This window comes from Euprymna scolopes, chromosome 17, assembly GCF_053919585.1.
Source record: "Euprymna scolopes isolate OS-2025 chromosome 17, ASM5391958v1, whole genome shotgun sequence".
Classification (NCBI taxonomy): domain Eukaryota; kingdom Metazoa; phylum Mollusca; class Cephalopoda; order Sepiida; family Sepiolidae; genus Euprymna; species Euprymna scolopes.
In genome coordinates this window covers 117,298,555-117,312,879 of record NC_136498.1, presented here as the reverse complement: position 1 = coordinate 117,312,879, position 14,325 = coordinate 117,298,555, and the positions used below count along the sequence as shown (strand labels likewise).

At 30.4% G+C, this 14,325-nt stretch overlaps 1 protein-coding gene across 8 annotated transcripts in view; it reads left to right on the top strand.

Annotated features, from left to right (window-relative positions):
• Positions 1-14,325, top strand: part of LOC145296925 (single-stranded DNA-binding protein 3-like) — a 317,297-nt gene that overhangs the window by 297,770 nt on the left and 5,202 nt on the right. For 6 of the 8 annotated variants that reach the window (XM_080143120.1, XM_080143125.1, XM_080143119.1 and 3 more), the window contains one exon: positions 9,444-9,527. The exons of the other annotated variants lie outside the window; for them this stretch is intronic. In XM_080143120.1, the coding sequence (XP_079999246.1) occupies positions 9,444-9,479 (36 nt within the window). In that variant the 3' untranslated portion in view covers positions 9,480-9,527. The remainder of the gene's footprint in view (positions 1-9,443; positions 9,528-14,325) is intronic. 8 annotated transcript variants of the gene reach the window in all.

Here is a 14,325-nt window from a genome sequence, read left to right as displayed (position 1 = left end):
ACTTATGGGAGGAAGCACGTGAAGGTTGCCAACATCCGTAAGTGAAAGCATTTTTGTGGAATGAATTGGATTCGAACTTTACTCACCCAGCTTTTCAGTCCATGTCGTTAACCACTTAGCCACCGATTTTAATGGTGACACGATGCTATTGTTGTTGATGATGATGATGATGTTGATCATTCATTTATGATGATTTTGTTGGCATTTGTTTCCTGATATCTTTCCATTAAGAATTCTTTCTAGAAGGGTATTGGATACCTATGGGAGAGACTACATGAAGGTTGCCAGCATCCATAAGTGAAAGTGTTTCTGTGGAAGGAACCGGATTTAAACTTGAGATACCTAGGTTGTCAGTCTGTCTATCTGATCTTAAAAATCGAAGCCATAATTGAAGGAAGTGTTTCTTATCCTCTTCACCCCCCCCCATCATCACAAACCATCTTTCATTTTCGAACTGAATTCTTATTTACATGAATTTTACACCATAGAAATGAAATGAATGCAAAAATTATTTTGATTGTTTAAAGAAATTTCGTCCATTAAGACCCCTGATGGGATCTTAATGTTTCTTGACCCATAACTTTAACACCTTTTCTTTTTAACAAATGAATCAGTTTTTGATTGAATTGTTTGTTTTTTTTTTGGTGGGGGGAGGCCCGTGTTAGAAGTGTCATGATTAGGGTTGTGACAACAGCATATTCTTTTCATTGTTTTTACTCTTGAGTATATATCTGACACAGTTAATCAAGCAAGAATCACAGTCTATATAAAAATATATAAAATATCAACGGATACACACTAGAGAGTCAAAACAATGAAAAGAATATGCTGTTGTCACAGCTCTAGTCATGATGTATGTTAGTGGGACTTGGCCGCTTAAGGAGGAGGACATTAATAGAATTTCTAGAACAGATACACAGATGGTGAAATGAATGGGTGGTGTAAGTCTCAGAGACTTCTCCCCACTCCCCTTCCCCTTATCCTTCTTTCCCCCTCTCTCTGTATGTTCATTAGAAAAGTTGAGGAATAGATTACACATTTACAACATGTTTATTTCTTGTGTCAGTGTGTTCCATTGATATCAGAAAGGATTACGAACAATTACCAATAACATGGCTGACATTTTTAGGTTGAGAGGATCTCCCTGTAATAAGCTGATTTATATGTCGTATTTTATTTCTATACAACACCACTCAAAAAAATCCTATGTTTAACTAATAAAACGGCAACTTATAAGCAAAATTAGTTTTTTTCATCAGCATAGTCTCTTATCAGGGTGATGCTTCTAACAATTTAATGCTTTTGTGGAACAATTTGTCTTTGGCCTCAAAATATGGCTTAATTTCCCATATCAATTACGCATTGGAATTAAATGTTTTTTGCTGGAATCAGTCTCAGGGATAGGAATTCATTAGAAAAGTTAAGGAATAGATTACACATTCGCAACATATTTGATGCTTTACACCAGAATAGATTGGGATGGCATGAACATATTGTAAGGATGGATAATGAGAGTCCATTCAGCAGATATAAATTTATTGAGGTTGATGGATTTAGATGGAGATGTAGATCATATAAGACATGGAGTCAGTCAGTTAAGAATGACCTTAGGAAATTGAGATAACAATCAGGCCTTGCACAAGGCTGAGAGGCCCGGAGAAGATCCATCAGAAAAAAAAAGTACAATCAATGCTAGCATGGAAACGGACATTAAACAATGATGATGATGATGATGGGCGAATTCTGGTGTCTCTTGCACTTATTGAAACTTGTAAATATGTCACTTGATGATAACCCCCAACTGATTAATCAAACGAGTAAATGTCTACAATTTTATATCACAAGGTTAATATGAAAAAAAGGTTGTTTGGAGTGATCTCCCTTGAATTTAGAGAATAGCTCTAGGATCATTAACCATTGTTTTTGTCATCTTTATTTTTATAATCAAAACTATTAGTATTAATAGAACGATTACAATTATTGCAAATTAACCTATTAATAATGTAATAATAATAATAATAATATTAGAAGAGCGTTCCAAAAGTAATGTCTCATATTTTTTTGTACTGAGAATGGTGGTGACTATGTAGAAAAATAAATTTTGGAGAACAAAAGTCCACTCATTTTAGTGATACCTCTCCCGTCTTCGTAGCTCTTCAACTTTTTGAGTTAAAAAAAAAAATAGAATGCTTTACTTTTAAAATGACTGATATATTACCGTTTCGTAAGAAAATGATTATTACTTCCAGCAAAACTTATGATACGTCGCTCACCACTCACTCTAATTCATGTCTGCCAAAATATCATTGACCTTGATTTTTTTTTTCCATAATCCTAATATATTAGAAGCAGGCACACTCGTTTGAACTCTGCTTGTGGTCCCTACATGTTTGTATGCAACCTGTGGGTCCATGTTAAGACAGTCGCAAAGAAACAAAAAGGAAAAAAATTGACTCAGCATTTTTTTTTGGGGGGGGGGGGTAACAAAAGGCATTTATTACCGGTACTTTCCAAAAGTCTCTTAGTTCATATCGTTGTTCATCATGTAGCTTACAAAACCCTGCCATTTCAACACGGGCTTAAAAGTCTCTCCCCGCCACCACAAGGCCACATATCCATCTCACGCTGGCATGAGCTGTTTGCTGTTTTCTCTTTCTCGTCATGGTGGTGCATTTTCTCCCCCCCCCCGTTCTTTTCCTCAGCTATGACGTCACATCACACACCAGCATGATCATTTGCATATGTGTCATTCAGCTGCTGCTAGCGCTAGCGGGTCTGTTACATACTCACCTTTCTATCTGCAGTGCTTTTTGTCAAATTGTTAATATGAACTAGGCAACATATCTACTAGTAAACCTACCCACATGTCCTAATTTTTTCCACTCATTGTTTTTTACATTTTCTTTTTGCTTTGTTCCTGTTTCTGCTAATTATCATTTTGCTGGACATAATTAATGTGTGTTGTCTCATTTAAGCTTCTACAAAAACTGTTGATACTTCACTCCCCCCCCTACTCTCCTCCTTCTCCCCACTCCCCTTCCCCTTATCCTTCTTTCCCCCTCTCTCTGTATGTTCAATTTCATACTCACTTAAATATCATTGACATCCGTTTCCCACAATTCTAACGTACTACTACTACTACTACTACTGTACTACTAAAGCACCACTAACCTTCGGTGAGTTGAACTGGCTCCCACCAAAGGAGGAAGTTTCATGGCAGTATGAAATTCACAAACGGTTCCCAGCCGCATATATATCCCTGTTGGGGGAAATAACGACGGTAGGTTTTTGCAATTCTAGCACGGCGGTGTCGATGATGTCCCACATACAGCACTTGCTATTCTCAAATAGTCACCCATTTGATATTAACCAGGCTCGACGTTGCTTAACTTTGTTGATTTAACAAGAACCTGTGTGTGTCAGCGTGATTATGCCATATATTCTAACTTATTACGGAAAGGGAAATCGTTTAACTGCTGGTGAACTTTCTATCTGCAGCGCAGTCTGTAAAATTGCTCATATGTACTAGCTGATATACCTACTTCAGTATTTAACAAGGTAACCTATGACATTCTTTGAACTCTAGTCTCTATACATACCCAGTTTGGTTGAAATCAATCCAGTGCTTTTTGAGTCTATAATGAAAAAGACAGGTACAGATGTCTTTGTTTGTATCGATTTATTATTGAGTACATTTCTGCACAGTACAATCCCAGTACGGTGGCTCTAGGATACGTTTTTTTCAGGTTACGATGTGGAATACAATGTTTTTTTTGGCCCCTGGTTACGGTATTTGTCCCGCCTTACAGTGTTATGTATAATGTTATTTGATTATATACATGTGTATTATATATTGTACTGCAATACGGCATAATCACTTTGACACACCGGTTCTTGTCAGATTACCGAAGTTAAGCAATGTTGAACCTGGCTAGTACCAAATGGGTGACCATTTGGAAATTATAGACGCTCTATGTGCTTTCCTTTTATCTCGGCATTTGTTTCCAGTCGTCCTGAACCTCCACTTGCCACTGGTATTTAACAATGTCGACTCAGGATAGGTGTGGTTGGAGATTGGGCAACTCTTGCCTCAAAAATGTCATGCACAGGCATCCTTACAGTGAGTATCCACAGTCTGTCAAGACCGAAAGAAGCTACCACCAGAGCCAGGTATGTCCAAGGATGGAGTACTGTTGCCACATCTGGGCAGGAGCAGCTAGAAAGGACTTGTCCTGCTTTGATAGAGTTCAAAAAAGACTTTGTAGCCTCGTAGGAGATGTCCTTTTCTCTTCCCAGCAACCTCTATCTCACAGAAGAGATGTTGCGAGTTTGTCTCTGCTTTATCGTTATTTTCATGGCAAGTGCTCGACCAAGCTTCAATCTATGGTCCCCCCTAGCCAAACTTTCACAAGAAACACTCGTCTAGTTGAAAACACTATCAATAATTCCCCCAACTCTTTATCTGTGCCTAAACCTAAATGTAGATTCCATGAACAAAGATTCTTTCTTAGAAGTGCACGCCTGTGGAATTGTCTTCTATTTATCTGCTTTCCAGCTGACTATAATCTGATTGTCTTCAAGTCCAACGTAAACAAGTTCTTGATGAGCCATTCCATTTAAGTTAACACATTTATCAAATTTCCATTCCTAACGATTACTATATTGTCCAATTGACTACTGTACACTCTTTAACCCTTATCCTCGAGTGGCCTCTGGGCCTTGATAAGTGGTGATGCCTATGTAATATATATATATATATACTGTACTGTATTTTGTTGCTAATTTTTAATGCCGTATCCCGGGATTCTACTGTATTTTTTCTTTCTTTTTCTTTTCTTTTTCTTTTTTTTTTTTGAAAGATTGAAACTGTCAGAGTAAATGTGTGTGAAATCTCCCAAAAGGGGAAGAACCAAACATATTTTGTATTATTCGGATTGTTAGCTATTCTGATCTGTGATATTGTCATCATAATGTTTTGGCCGATGTAAACTCTAACTTTCTTCGGGTGCATCTTTTCAAACTTGGAAATGTTTATGCTGAATTCGGAAATCTAAACAGAATTTCGAATGCAATCCTTTATTTAATACATGAGGACTACTGTGGCGCAATGGATAAAGGTATTGATTAACCATCTATTCTAAGTGACAGTCATTTCTGGAGGCTGAAGGTTCAGTCTTTACTACAGACGATAATAACCAGTACTAACCTATATAAATAAAACAGTAGATGCATGTATTAGTGTTGGGACGATTAATCGAAATCGGAAAAATCGGAGCTTTTTGGGGTTTCGGAATCAGTATCGGAATCGGCAAAATTTGAACCTATCTTCCGATGCCAAAACCGATTCCTTAAATTATCTTTTTTTATTTGATTTTGGTTTAAGAAACATCTTCTACTGCTTGTAGTAATGATAAGATAATAAATTTTTATTGATTTAAGCTTCAAGTAAGACCTCTATATCACTCCCTCACAAGTGTGTCTTTACGTTTGAGAAAACATAGCCGCATTTAAGATGTATTTTTACGGTAATCAGGACAAAATAACAATTTTATATTTAAATATTTAGAGATTTATAAAAAATTGGATTCAGTAATTGTATCGAAATCGGGAAAAGTATTGGAATCATCGCATCACTAGTGTTGTGTCTGCACAAATAATTAACAAGATCACGGAAAGTAAAGGTATAACAATAATATATTAGGCAGAAAAGTTATATACATATTTACATGTCTTCAGATATATTTCAGTTGGAGATATTCCGGCAGGTGGCGTGTTGCATGTCTTACTGGAGGCAACATAGGCGTCTTGCCTATTTGGCGGCCATTGCAGAACTCTCCCGGTATTGGTGATTGATACCTTTATATATCTCACTCACCCACCTATGTTAATTAGTGGGCATCTCCACAACAACTAGTATGTATGTATATGTGTGCGTCTGTGTAAATATTTAACCAATAAACTCTTAAATTACTTAAATAACACTGAAATTAACAGGAAATAGTAACCATACACGAAGGATGGTTTATAATGAGTAAAATCGTTGTTTGGATGGATGAATAACATGTACAGAAATATGTCAGCAAGTTGTAATGCAAAATGTTCATTTCTGTTAGTTTTACACATGCGCAAATTCATTCATAGCTTCAAGTTGTTTGGTTTTAAATCTTTTTTATCTATTTGTTGGGTTAGCTCAAACGATATTGATTAAATAAAAGGTCGGTTTGAAATTCTATTTAAGTTTCTGAGTTTGACATAAAGATGCTCAAGAAATGTATCTTTAATGGAAAACCACTATATAGACATAAATATTAGGATTTTGAATAATATGAAAAAAAGATCTCTACAAAGGCATGTTTTTTTTTTAGCCCTAAAAGTCCCAGAGGGATGCAAACCATAATTTTGCCATGGTCACCCATACTGAATTTATATTAAGAACAATGGCCTCCACATTTTGGCCAAGTTTCAGGAAAATCTAATGCATGGATCAAACGCTATGGGGCAAAAAGTGTCATTTTTGGCCATTTTGGGGCATTTTTTTACCTCTTTTTAGCCCCTGGGTATGCTGAATCCCAGTGTAAACGGATAACGGTGCAGTTTCAAGCCTTAACACATGTATATTTGAGTTGGCCACCGTGTAAAACTACTATATAGTCAGGCATATGAAGTTTTTGTTGAGAAATATGAAAAAAGAGCCACAAAACAGGGCGTTTGTAGCACTAAAAGTCCTCGAGGACGCGAACCAAAATTTTGCCAGGGTCACCTATACTAGATTTATATTAAGAACAATGGGCTCCACGTTTTGGCCAAGTTTCAGAAAAATCTAATGGATAGATCAAAAGTTATAGGGCAAAACATGTCATTTTTGGCCATTTTAGGGCATTTTTGACCTCTTTTGAGTCGCTGGGAATGGGAATTTTCGCATAAAATGTTTTTTACTGTGCACATCTATTTAATGAAATACAATTTGTGGCAAAATTTCAGGGAAAACTAATGGACGGTTATCTGGCATTCGTCTAGACTAATGGACACATGGACGTCACTAAAAACGTAGGTCCCTCTCCGATAAATCGGGTGGTGGGGGGTCGGGGTGGGGGTTACGACCAAAAACGACATTATTTTTGCGCCAACCTAGTATTTAGTATTAAAAAATGAGCTAAGAGTGTGTTTCTCTCACATTCGTCCACATATTGCAGCAGTGGTTAAAAAACACCAGGCACAACTATTCCACTGACATTCACTATAATTATTATTATTATTATTATTATTATTATTATTATTATATCTCAGATATTGAATATATGTTGAGTTCTGTGAATAAAAAATCTTATATAATTTTTGGTTTTTATTTTTTTATTGCAAAAAGGCTACACGAGTAGAAAATACTTATTTTTTGTGATAGGTGTACGTTGAAAATTTAAAAAACTCAATAGCGTGCCGCCATGTTAAAAAGGTGTACGTTGAAAATTTTAAAAAACTCAATAGCGTGCCGCCATGTTAAAAAGGTGTACGTTGAAAATTTTAAAAAACTCAATAGCGTGCCGCCATGTTAAAAAGGTGTACGTTGAAAATTTTTAAAAACTCAATAGCGTGCCGCCATGTTAAAAAGGTGTACGTTGAAAATTTTAAAAACTCAATAGCGTGCCGCCATGTTAAAAAGGTGTACGTTGAAAATTTTAAAAACTCAATAGCGTGCCGCCATGTTAAAAAGGTGTACGTTTAAAATTTTTAAAAACTCAATAGCGTGCCGCCATGTTAAAAAGGTGTACGTTTAAAATTTTTAAAAACTCAATAGCGTGCCGCCATGTTAAAAAGGTGTACGTTTAAAATTTTTAAAAACTCAATAGCGTGCCGCCATGTTAAAAAGGTGTACATTAAAATTTTTAAAAACTCAATAGCGTGCCGCCATGTTAAAAAGGTGTACGTTTAAAATTTTTTAAAACTCAATAGCGTGCCGCCATGTTAAAAAGGTGTACGTTTAAAATTTTTAAAAACTCAATAGCGTGCCGCCATGTTAAAAAGGTGTACGTTTAAAATTTTTAAAAACTCAATAGCGTGCCGCCATGTTAAAAAGGTGTACGTTTAAAATTTTTAAAAACTCAATAGCGTGCCGCCATGTTAAAAAGGTGTACGTTTAAAATTTTTAAAAACTCAATAGCGTGCCGCCATGTTAAAAAGGTGTACGTTTAAAATTTTTAAAAACTCAATAGCGTGCCGCCATGTTAAAAAGGTGTACGTTGAAAATTTTAAAAACTCAATAGCGTGCCGCCATGTTAAAAAGGTGTACGTTTAAAATTTTAAAAACTCAATAGCGTGCCGCCATGTGAAAAAGGTGTACGTTTAAAATTTTAAAAACTCAATAGCGTGCCGCCATGTTAAAAAGGTGTACGTTTAAAATTTTAAAAACTCAATAGCGTGCCGCCATGTTAAAAAGGTGTACGTTTAAAATTTTTAAAAACTCAATAGTGTGCCGCCATGTTAAAAAGGTGTACGTTTAAAATTTTAAAAACTCAATAGCGTGCCGCCATGTTAAAAAGGTGTACGTTTAAATTTTTAAAAACTCAATAGCGTGCCGCCATGTTAAAAAGGTGTACGTTGAAAATTTTAAAAACTCAATAGCGTGCCGCCATGTTAAAAAGGTGTACGTTTAAAATTTTAAAAACTCAATAGCGTGCCGCCATGTGAAAAAGGTGTACGTTGAAAATTTTAAAAACTCAATAGCGTGCCGCCATGTTAAAAAGGTGTACGTTGAAAATTTTAAAAACTCAATAGCGTGCCGCCATGTGAAAAAGGTGTACGTTGAAAATTTTAAAAACTCAATAGCGTGCCGCCATGTTAAAAAGGTGTACGTTGAAAATTTTAAAAACTCAATAGCGTGCCGCCATGTTAAAAAGGTGTACGTTGAAAATTTTAAAAACTCAATAGCGTGCCGCCATGTGAAAAAGGTGTACGTTGAAAATTTTAAAAACTCAATAGCGTGCCGCCATGTTAAAAAGGTGTACGTTGAAAATTTTAAAAACTCAATAGCGTGCCGCCATGTTAAAAAGGTGTACGTTGAAAATTTTAAAAACTCAATAGCGTGCCGCCATGTTAAAAAGGTGTACGTTGAAAATTTTAAAAACTCAATAGCGTGCCGCCATGTTAAAAAGGTGTACGTTGAAAATTTTAAAAACTCAATAGCGTGCCGCCATGTGAAAAAGGTGTACGTTGAAAATTTTAAAAACTCAATAGCGTGCCGCCATGTGAAAAAGGTGTACGTTGAAAATTTTAAAAACTCAATAGCGTGCCGCCATGTGAAAAAGGTGTACGTTGAAAATTTTAAAAACTCAATAGCGTGCCGCCATGTGAAAAAGGTTAGGAACCACTGTATTAGACGATACTATTTTTGTGTTTGCCAATGAAGAGTTCCCAACGAACTCACGTCCATTTTGGTTATTTCTTGACAGAGTTATGCCCCCCCTTTCAGTGAACCGAGAATATGACGGAACAAACAGTGAAAGCAGCGAACGAAAACAACAACGAAATCAGATGTGAGTAAGAAAAGTTTTCCCTACTCCAAATTTACATTCTCTTCCATCCCATGTATCGTACATAAATGCAAAACAAGAAACGTATGCAAAGTACGCAAAAGATTAATTAATTGAAAAAAAAGAAAGGATTTGAAAAAATCTCTTATGATGGTAAGGCAGTTTCATGATTTTAAATGCTAGAGTTACTTCCCCTGTTTCGACTGCTTAAAAATTTGCTGGCAAAGTCGCTAAATTGCTACGTGACTTTATTGCGAGAAAAAAAAAAATTCTGTGTAGGTATAAAAAAATTATTTTTTTAAATATTATTATATGAGGAAGATTTTTAAATTAAAATCTATTGAGAAATACACATGTTTTATTGAAAAACACATATTTTAAATATGTAAACATTAGGTAAAATTATTTATAGAAATGTAAACTCTGAAAGTTTAAGTTACTTTTTTTAAATAAAATATTTCCATATGATATTTAAAATATTAAAAAAAATATTTATAGAAATGTAAAATGAATAAGCTTATTTTTTCATAATAAAAGAAGTTGTTCCATATGATTATATTTAAAATATTAAAAAAAAATATTTATAGAAATGTAAAAAAAATTATTTATTTTTTCATGATAGAAGTTGTTCCATATGGTTGCGTTTTTCATTTAATGCTTAGCGACTTCCATTCAGGTAAACAGTCCACTTCCTGCGTCTTGGGTACTGACCATAACCTAATAATTTTTAAACATTTAATAACTGAATATTAAAATTACTTATTTTTATTTGAGCTGGGGGAAAAAGTATATTTTTTTTAAATGTTTTATTTTTATTTTGTTTTGCAATGTTTGGTGTCTTTTTATTTGATTTTTTTTTTTTTTTTTTTTAGTTGTCTGTTTTGTTTTTTTGGGCTTTTTTTGTTTTGAAGAAAAAATGATTTGTATCGTTTCGATATTATTATTTTTGGAAATATTATTATGTGAGGAATCTTTTGGAATTAAAGTCTATTAAGAAATACACCTTTTGTATCAAGAAATACGCATTTTAAATATGTAAAGTAAATTAGGTAAAATTATTTATAGAGATGTGAACTATGAAAGTTTAAATTATTTTTTTGATATAAAATATTTTCACACGAATATATTTTAAATATTAAAAAAATATTCATAAAAATGTAAAAAATAAAAGTTTTTTATGATAAAACAAGAAGTGGTTCCATATGATTTCCTATTTTGTTTCATGGTAAGTGACTTCTGTTCCATATCTAGGTAAACCGAGTCCACTTCCGGCATCTTAACTTTGCGTACTGAATTTTCGGACATAGTTAAGTAAACTTATCCTAAATGAGACATCATTTTGAAAAACTTATTCTTTATACAATGTTTACATATTTAAAATGCATATTTCTCAATAGAAAATGTGTATTCCTCAATAGATTTTAACTTGAAAAGATGCTTCATACAATAATATTTAACAACAAAAATTTTTTTTTCCGCGATAAACTCATGCCGTGATTTAGCGAATTTGCCAATTCGACCATTTTAACTTAAAAAATTCATAAAATATATTTGTATACTGAAGTATAAAATTAATTACAACAAAATAAAAAGTAAAAAGATTAATAGAGAAAGGTAGTTTGCTTGAAGCATTTTTCATACATAATTATGGAAGAATATAAGAAGGCTATAGCAATGCAGGTTACTGGCATTTGTATTGACGTGGCGAATGATCAAAAATGGACAAACGAAAGAAGTTTTCTTTGTTTTGTTATTTTTTTAACTTTGTATATTCATTTATTTTTCAAGATAATCACAGTGCAAATCAGTAAGTATGAACTTACTGTTTGATGTATTTGAGATGGTAGAGGTCTTAATATTTCGACAATATCATCTCTTTTTCAAACGTAAAAGGACCAAATAATGTCCTGAAAAACAATAAAATAAAATATTTTGCTTATACGTCACACAAATACAACAGCCGCTCCCTGCATTGCTATAGCCTTCTTATATTCCTCCATATCTTAAAAGATTAAATAAGTATTTTGAAATTATTATAAGAAGTATACTGAGCTTTCATAAACTAATACAAAAATATAAATTTAAAAATATGAATGAAAATATTACTAAATTAATACAAAATAAATATAAAATTAAAAATATTACTAAATTAATACAAAATAAATATAAAATTAAAAATATGAATTAAAATATTACTAAATTAATACAAAATGAATACATGAATTAAAAATATGAATAAAAATATTAAATTAATACAAAATGAATATATGAATTAAAAATATGAATAAAAATATTAAATTAATACAAAATAAATATATGAATAAAAAATATTAATAAAAATATTAAATTAATACAAAATAAATATATTAATAAAAAATTATGAATAAAAATATTAAATTAATACAAAATGAATATAAATATATAAATATGAATAAAAAAATATGAATAAAAATATTAAATTAATACAAAATAAATAGATGAATAAAAATATGAATAAAAATATTACTAAATTAATAAAAATAAATATATAAATTAAAAATATTAATAAAAGTATTACTAAAATAATACAAAATAAATATATTAAAAAACACGAATAAAAATATTACTAAATTAATATAAAATAAATATATGAATTGAAAAATATAAATAAAAATATTACTAAAGTTATACAAAATAAATATATGAATTAAAAATATGAATAAAAATATTAAATTAATACAAAATAAATATATGAATAAAAAATATGAATAAAAATATTACTAAATTAATACAAAATAAATATATAGATTAGAAAATATTATTAAAATATTAGTACATTAATACAAAATAAATGTATGAAAAATATGAATAAAAATATAACTAAAGTAATATAAAATAAATATACAAATTTAAAAATGTTAGTAAAAATATTAATTGATACAAAATAATATATGAAATTAAAAATATGAATAAATATGTTAATAAATTAATACAAAATTAATATATTAATTAAAAAATATTAATAAAAATTACTAAATTAGTACAAAATAAATATATGAATTAAAAATTGTTAGTAAAAATATTACTGAGTTAATACAACATAAATATATAAATAAAAAATATGAATCAAAATATTACTAAATACAAAATAAATATATGAATTTGAAAATATAAATAAACAAATTACTAAATTAATACAAAATAAATACATTAATTAAAAATATATAATGAAAATAAAAATATAAATAAAATATTACTAAATTAATGCAAAATAAATATATCAATTAAAAATATATAATGAAAATATTAAAAAATATAAATAAAATATTAATAAATTAATGCAAAATAAATATATGAATTAAAAAATATATAATGAAAATATTAAAAAATATAAATAAAATATTACTAAATTAATGCAAAATAAATATATGAATTAAAAAATATATAATGAAAATATTAAAAAATATAAATAAAATATTACTAAATTAATGCAAAATAAATATATGAATTAAAAAATATATAATGAAAATATTAAAAAATATAAATAAAATATTACTAAATTAATGCAAAATAAATATATGAATTAAAAAATATATAATGAAAATATTAAAAAATATAAATAAAATATTACTAAATTAATGCAAAATAAATATATTAATTAAAAAATATATAATGAAAATATTAAAAAATATAAATAAAATATTACTAAATTAATGCAAAATAAATATATGAATTAAAAAATATATAATGAAAATATTAAAAAATATAAATAAAATATTACTAAATTACTGCAAAATAAATATATCAATTAAAAATATATAATGAAAATATGAAAAATATAAATAAAATATTACTAAATTAATGCAAAATAAATATATCAATTAAAAATATATAATGAAAATATTAAAAATATAAATAAAATATTACTAAATTAATGCAAAATAAATGTATGAATTAAAAAAAAGTAAAATCTTACAATGTAATAAAAAGCATGAATATATTTGACAAAATATGAGAAAAATTTAAAAAAATATTTATTACATTTTGCTGAACTTTATATTTTCTTCGAATCTAACATCCTTTATTGAACCACCATCTTAGGAAGTTTCTCTTCTGAAAACGGAAAGAACGTTTGGTTTTGAGAAGGGGAGAGTTTCTCCTTAAATATAAAAATATTTTACACTTTTCCGAACTCTGTTAGAAGCAAGTGAAAGAGTCATTGAAAAAATAAATAAGTTTTTTTTATATATTTTTTATTTATTTTTAATCTTTTAAGATGAGGATTCATAATTTGTGTATTCATTTTTTTGCAGACTGTTATCCTCATCTTTATAGTTGTTTTTGTTTCACCACGTTTCGACCGACTCATCCTCTGGCCTTCTTTAGGTGATTAACCAGGACGGGATAGAAGTGCTGAGTCTTTTAACAGTATCCCCAGTAATTACTGTCTTCCATAATTCTCACCACGTTTTGGTCAACTAATCCTCTGGCCTGCTTTAGCAGTTTCAATCCTACCCAAAGCAGGCCAGTGGATTAGCGAGACAACAGCAAGTATGGAAGGCAGTAATTACTGGAGATGTAGTTCCAAAATTCAGATTTCCTATCCTGTCACGGTTAACTATCTGAAGAAGGCCAAAGGATGAGTTGGCCGAAACGTGGTGAAGCAACAACACATATGAAGATAAGGATGACAGTCCACAAAGAATGAATATAGATAAGTTTTTGACAAAAAAAAAATATGTCATATATTGTCTCAGAGCATCTTAAAAATCGAAAGTTGAAAAATTGAATTTTCATTAAAAAAACAAACAATGGTATCTAC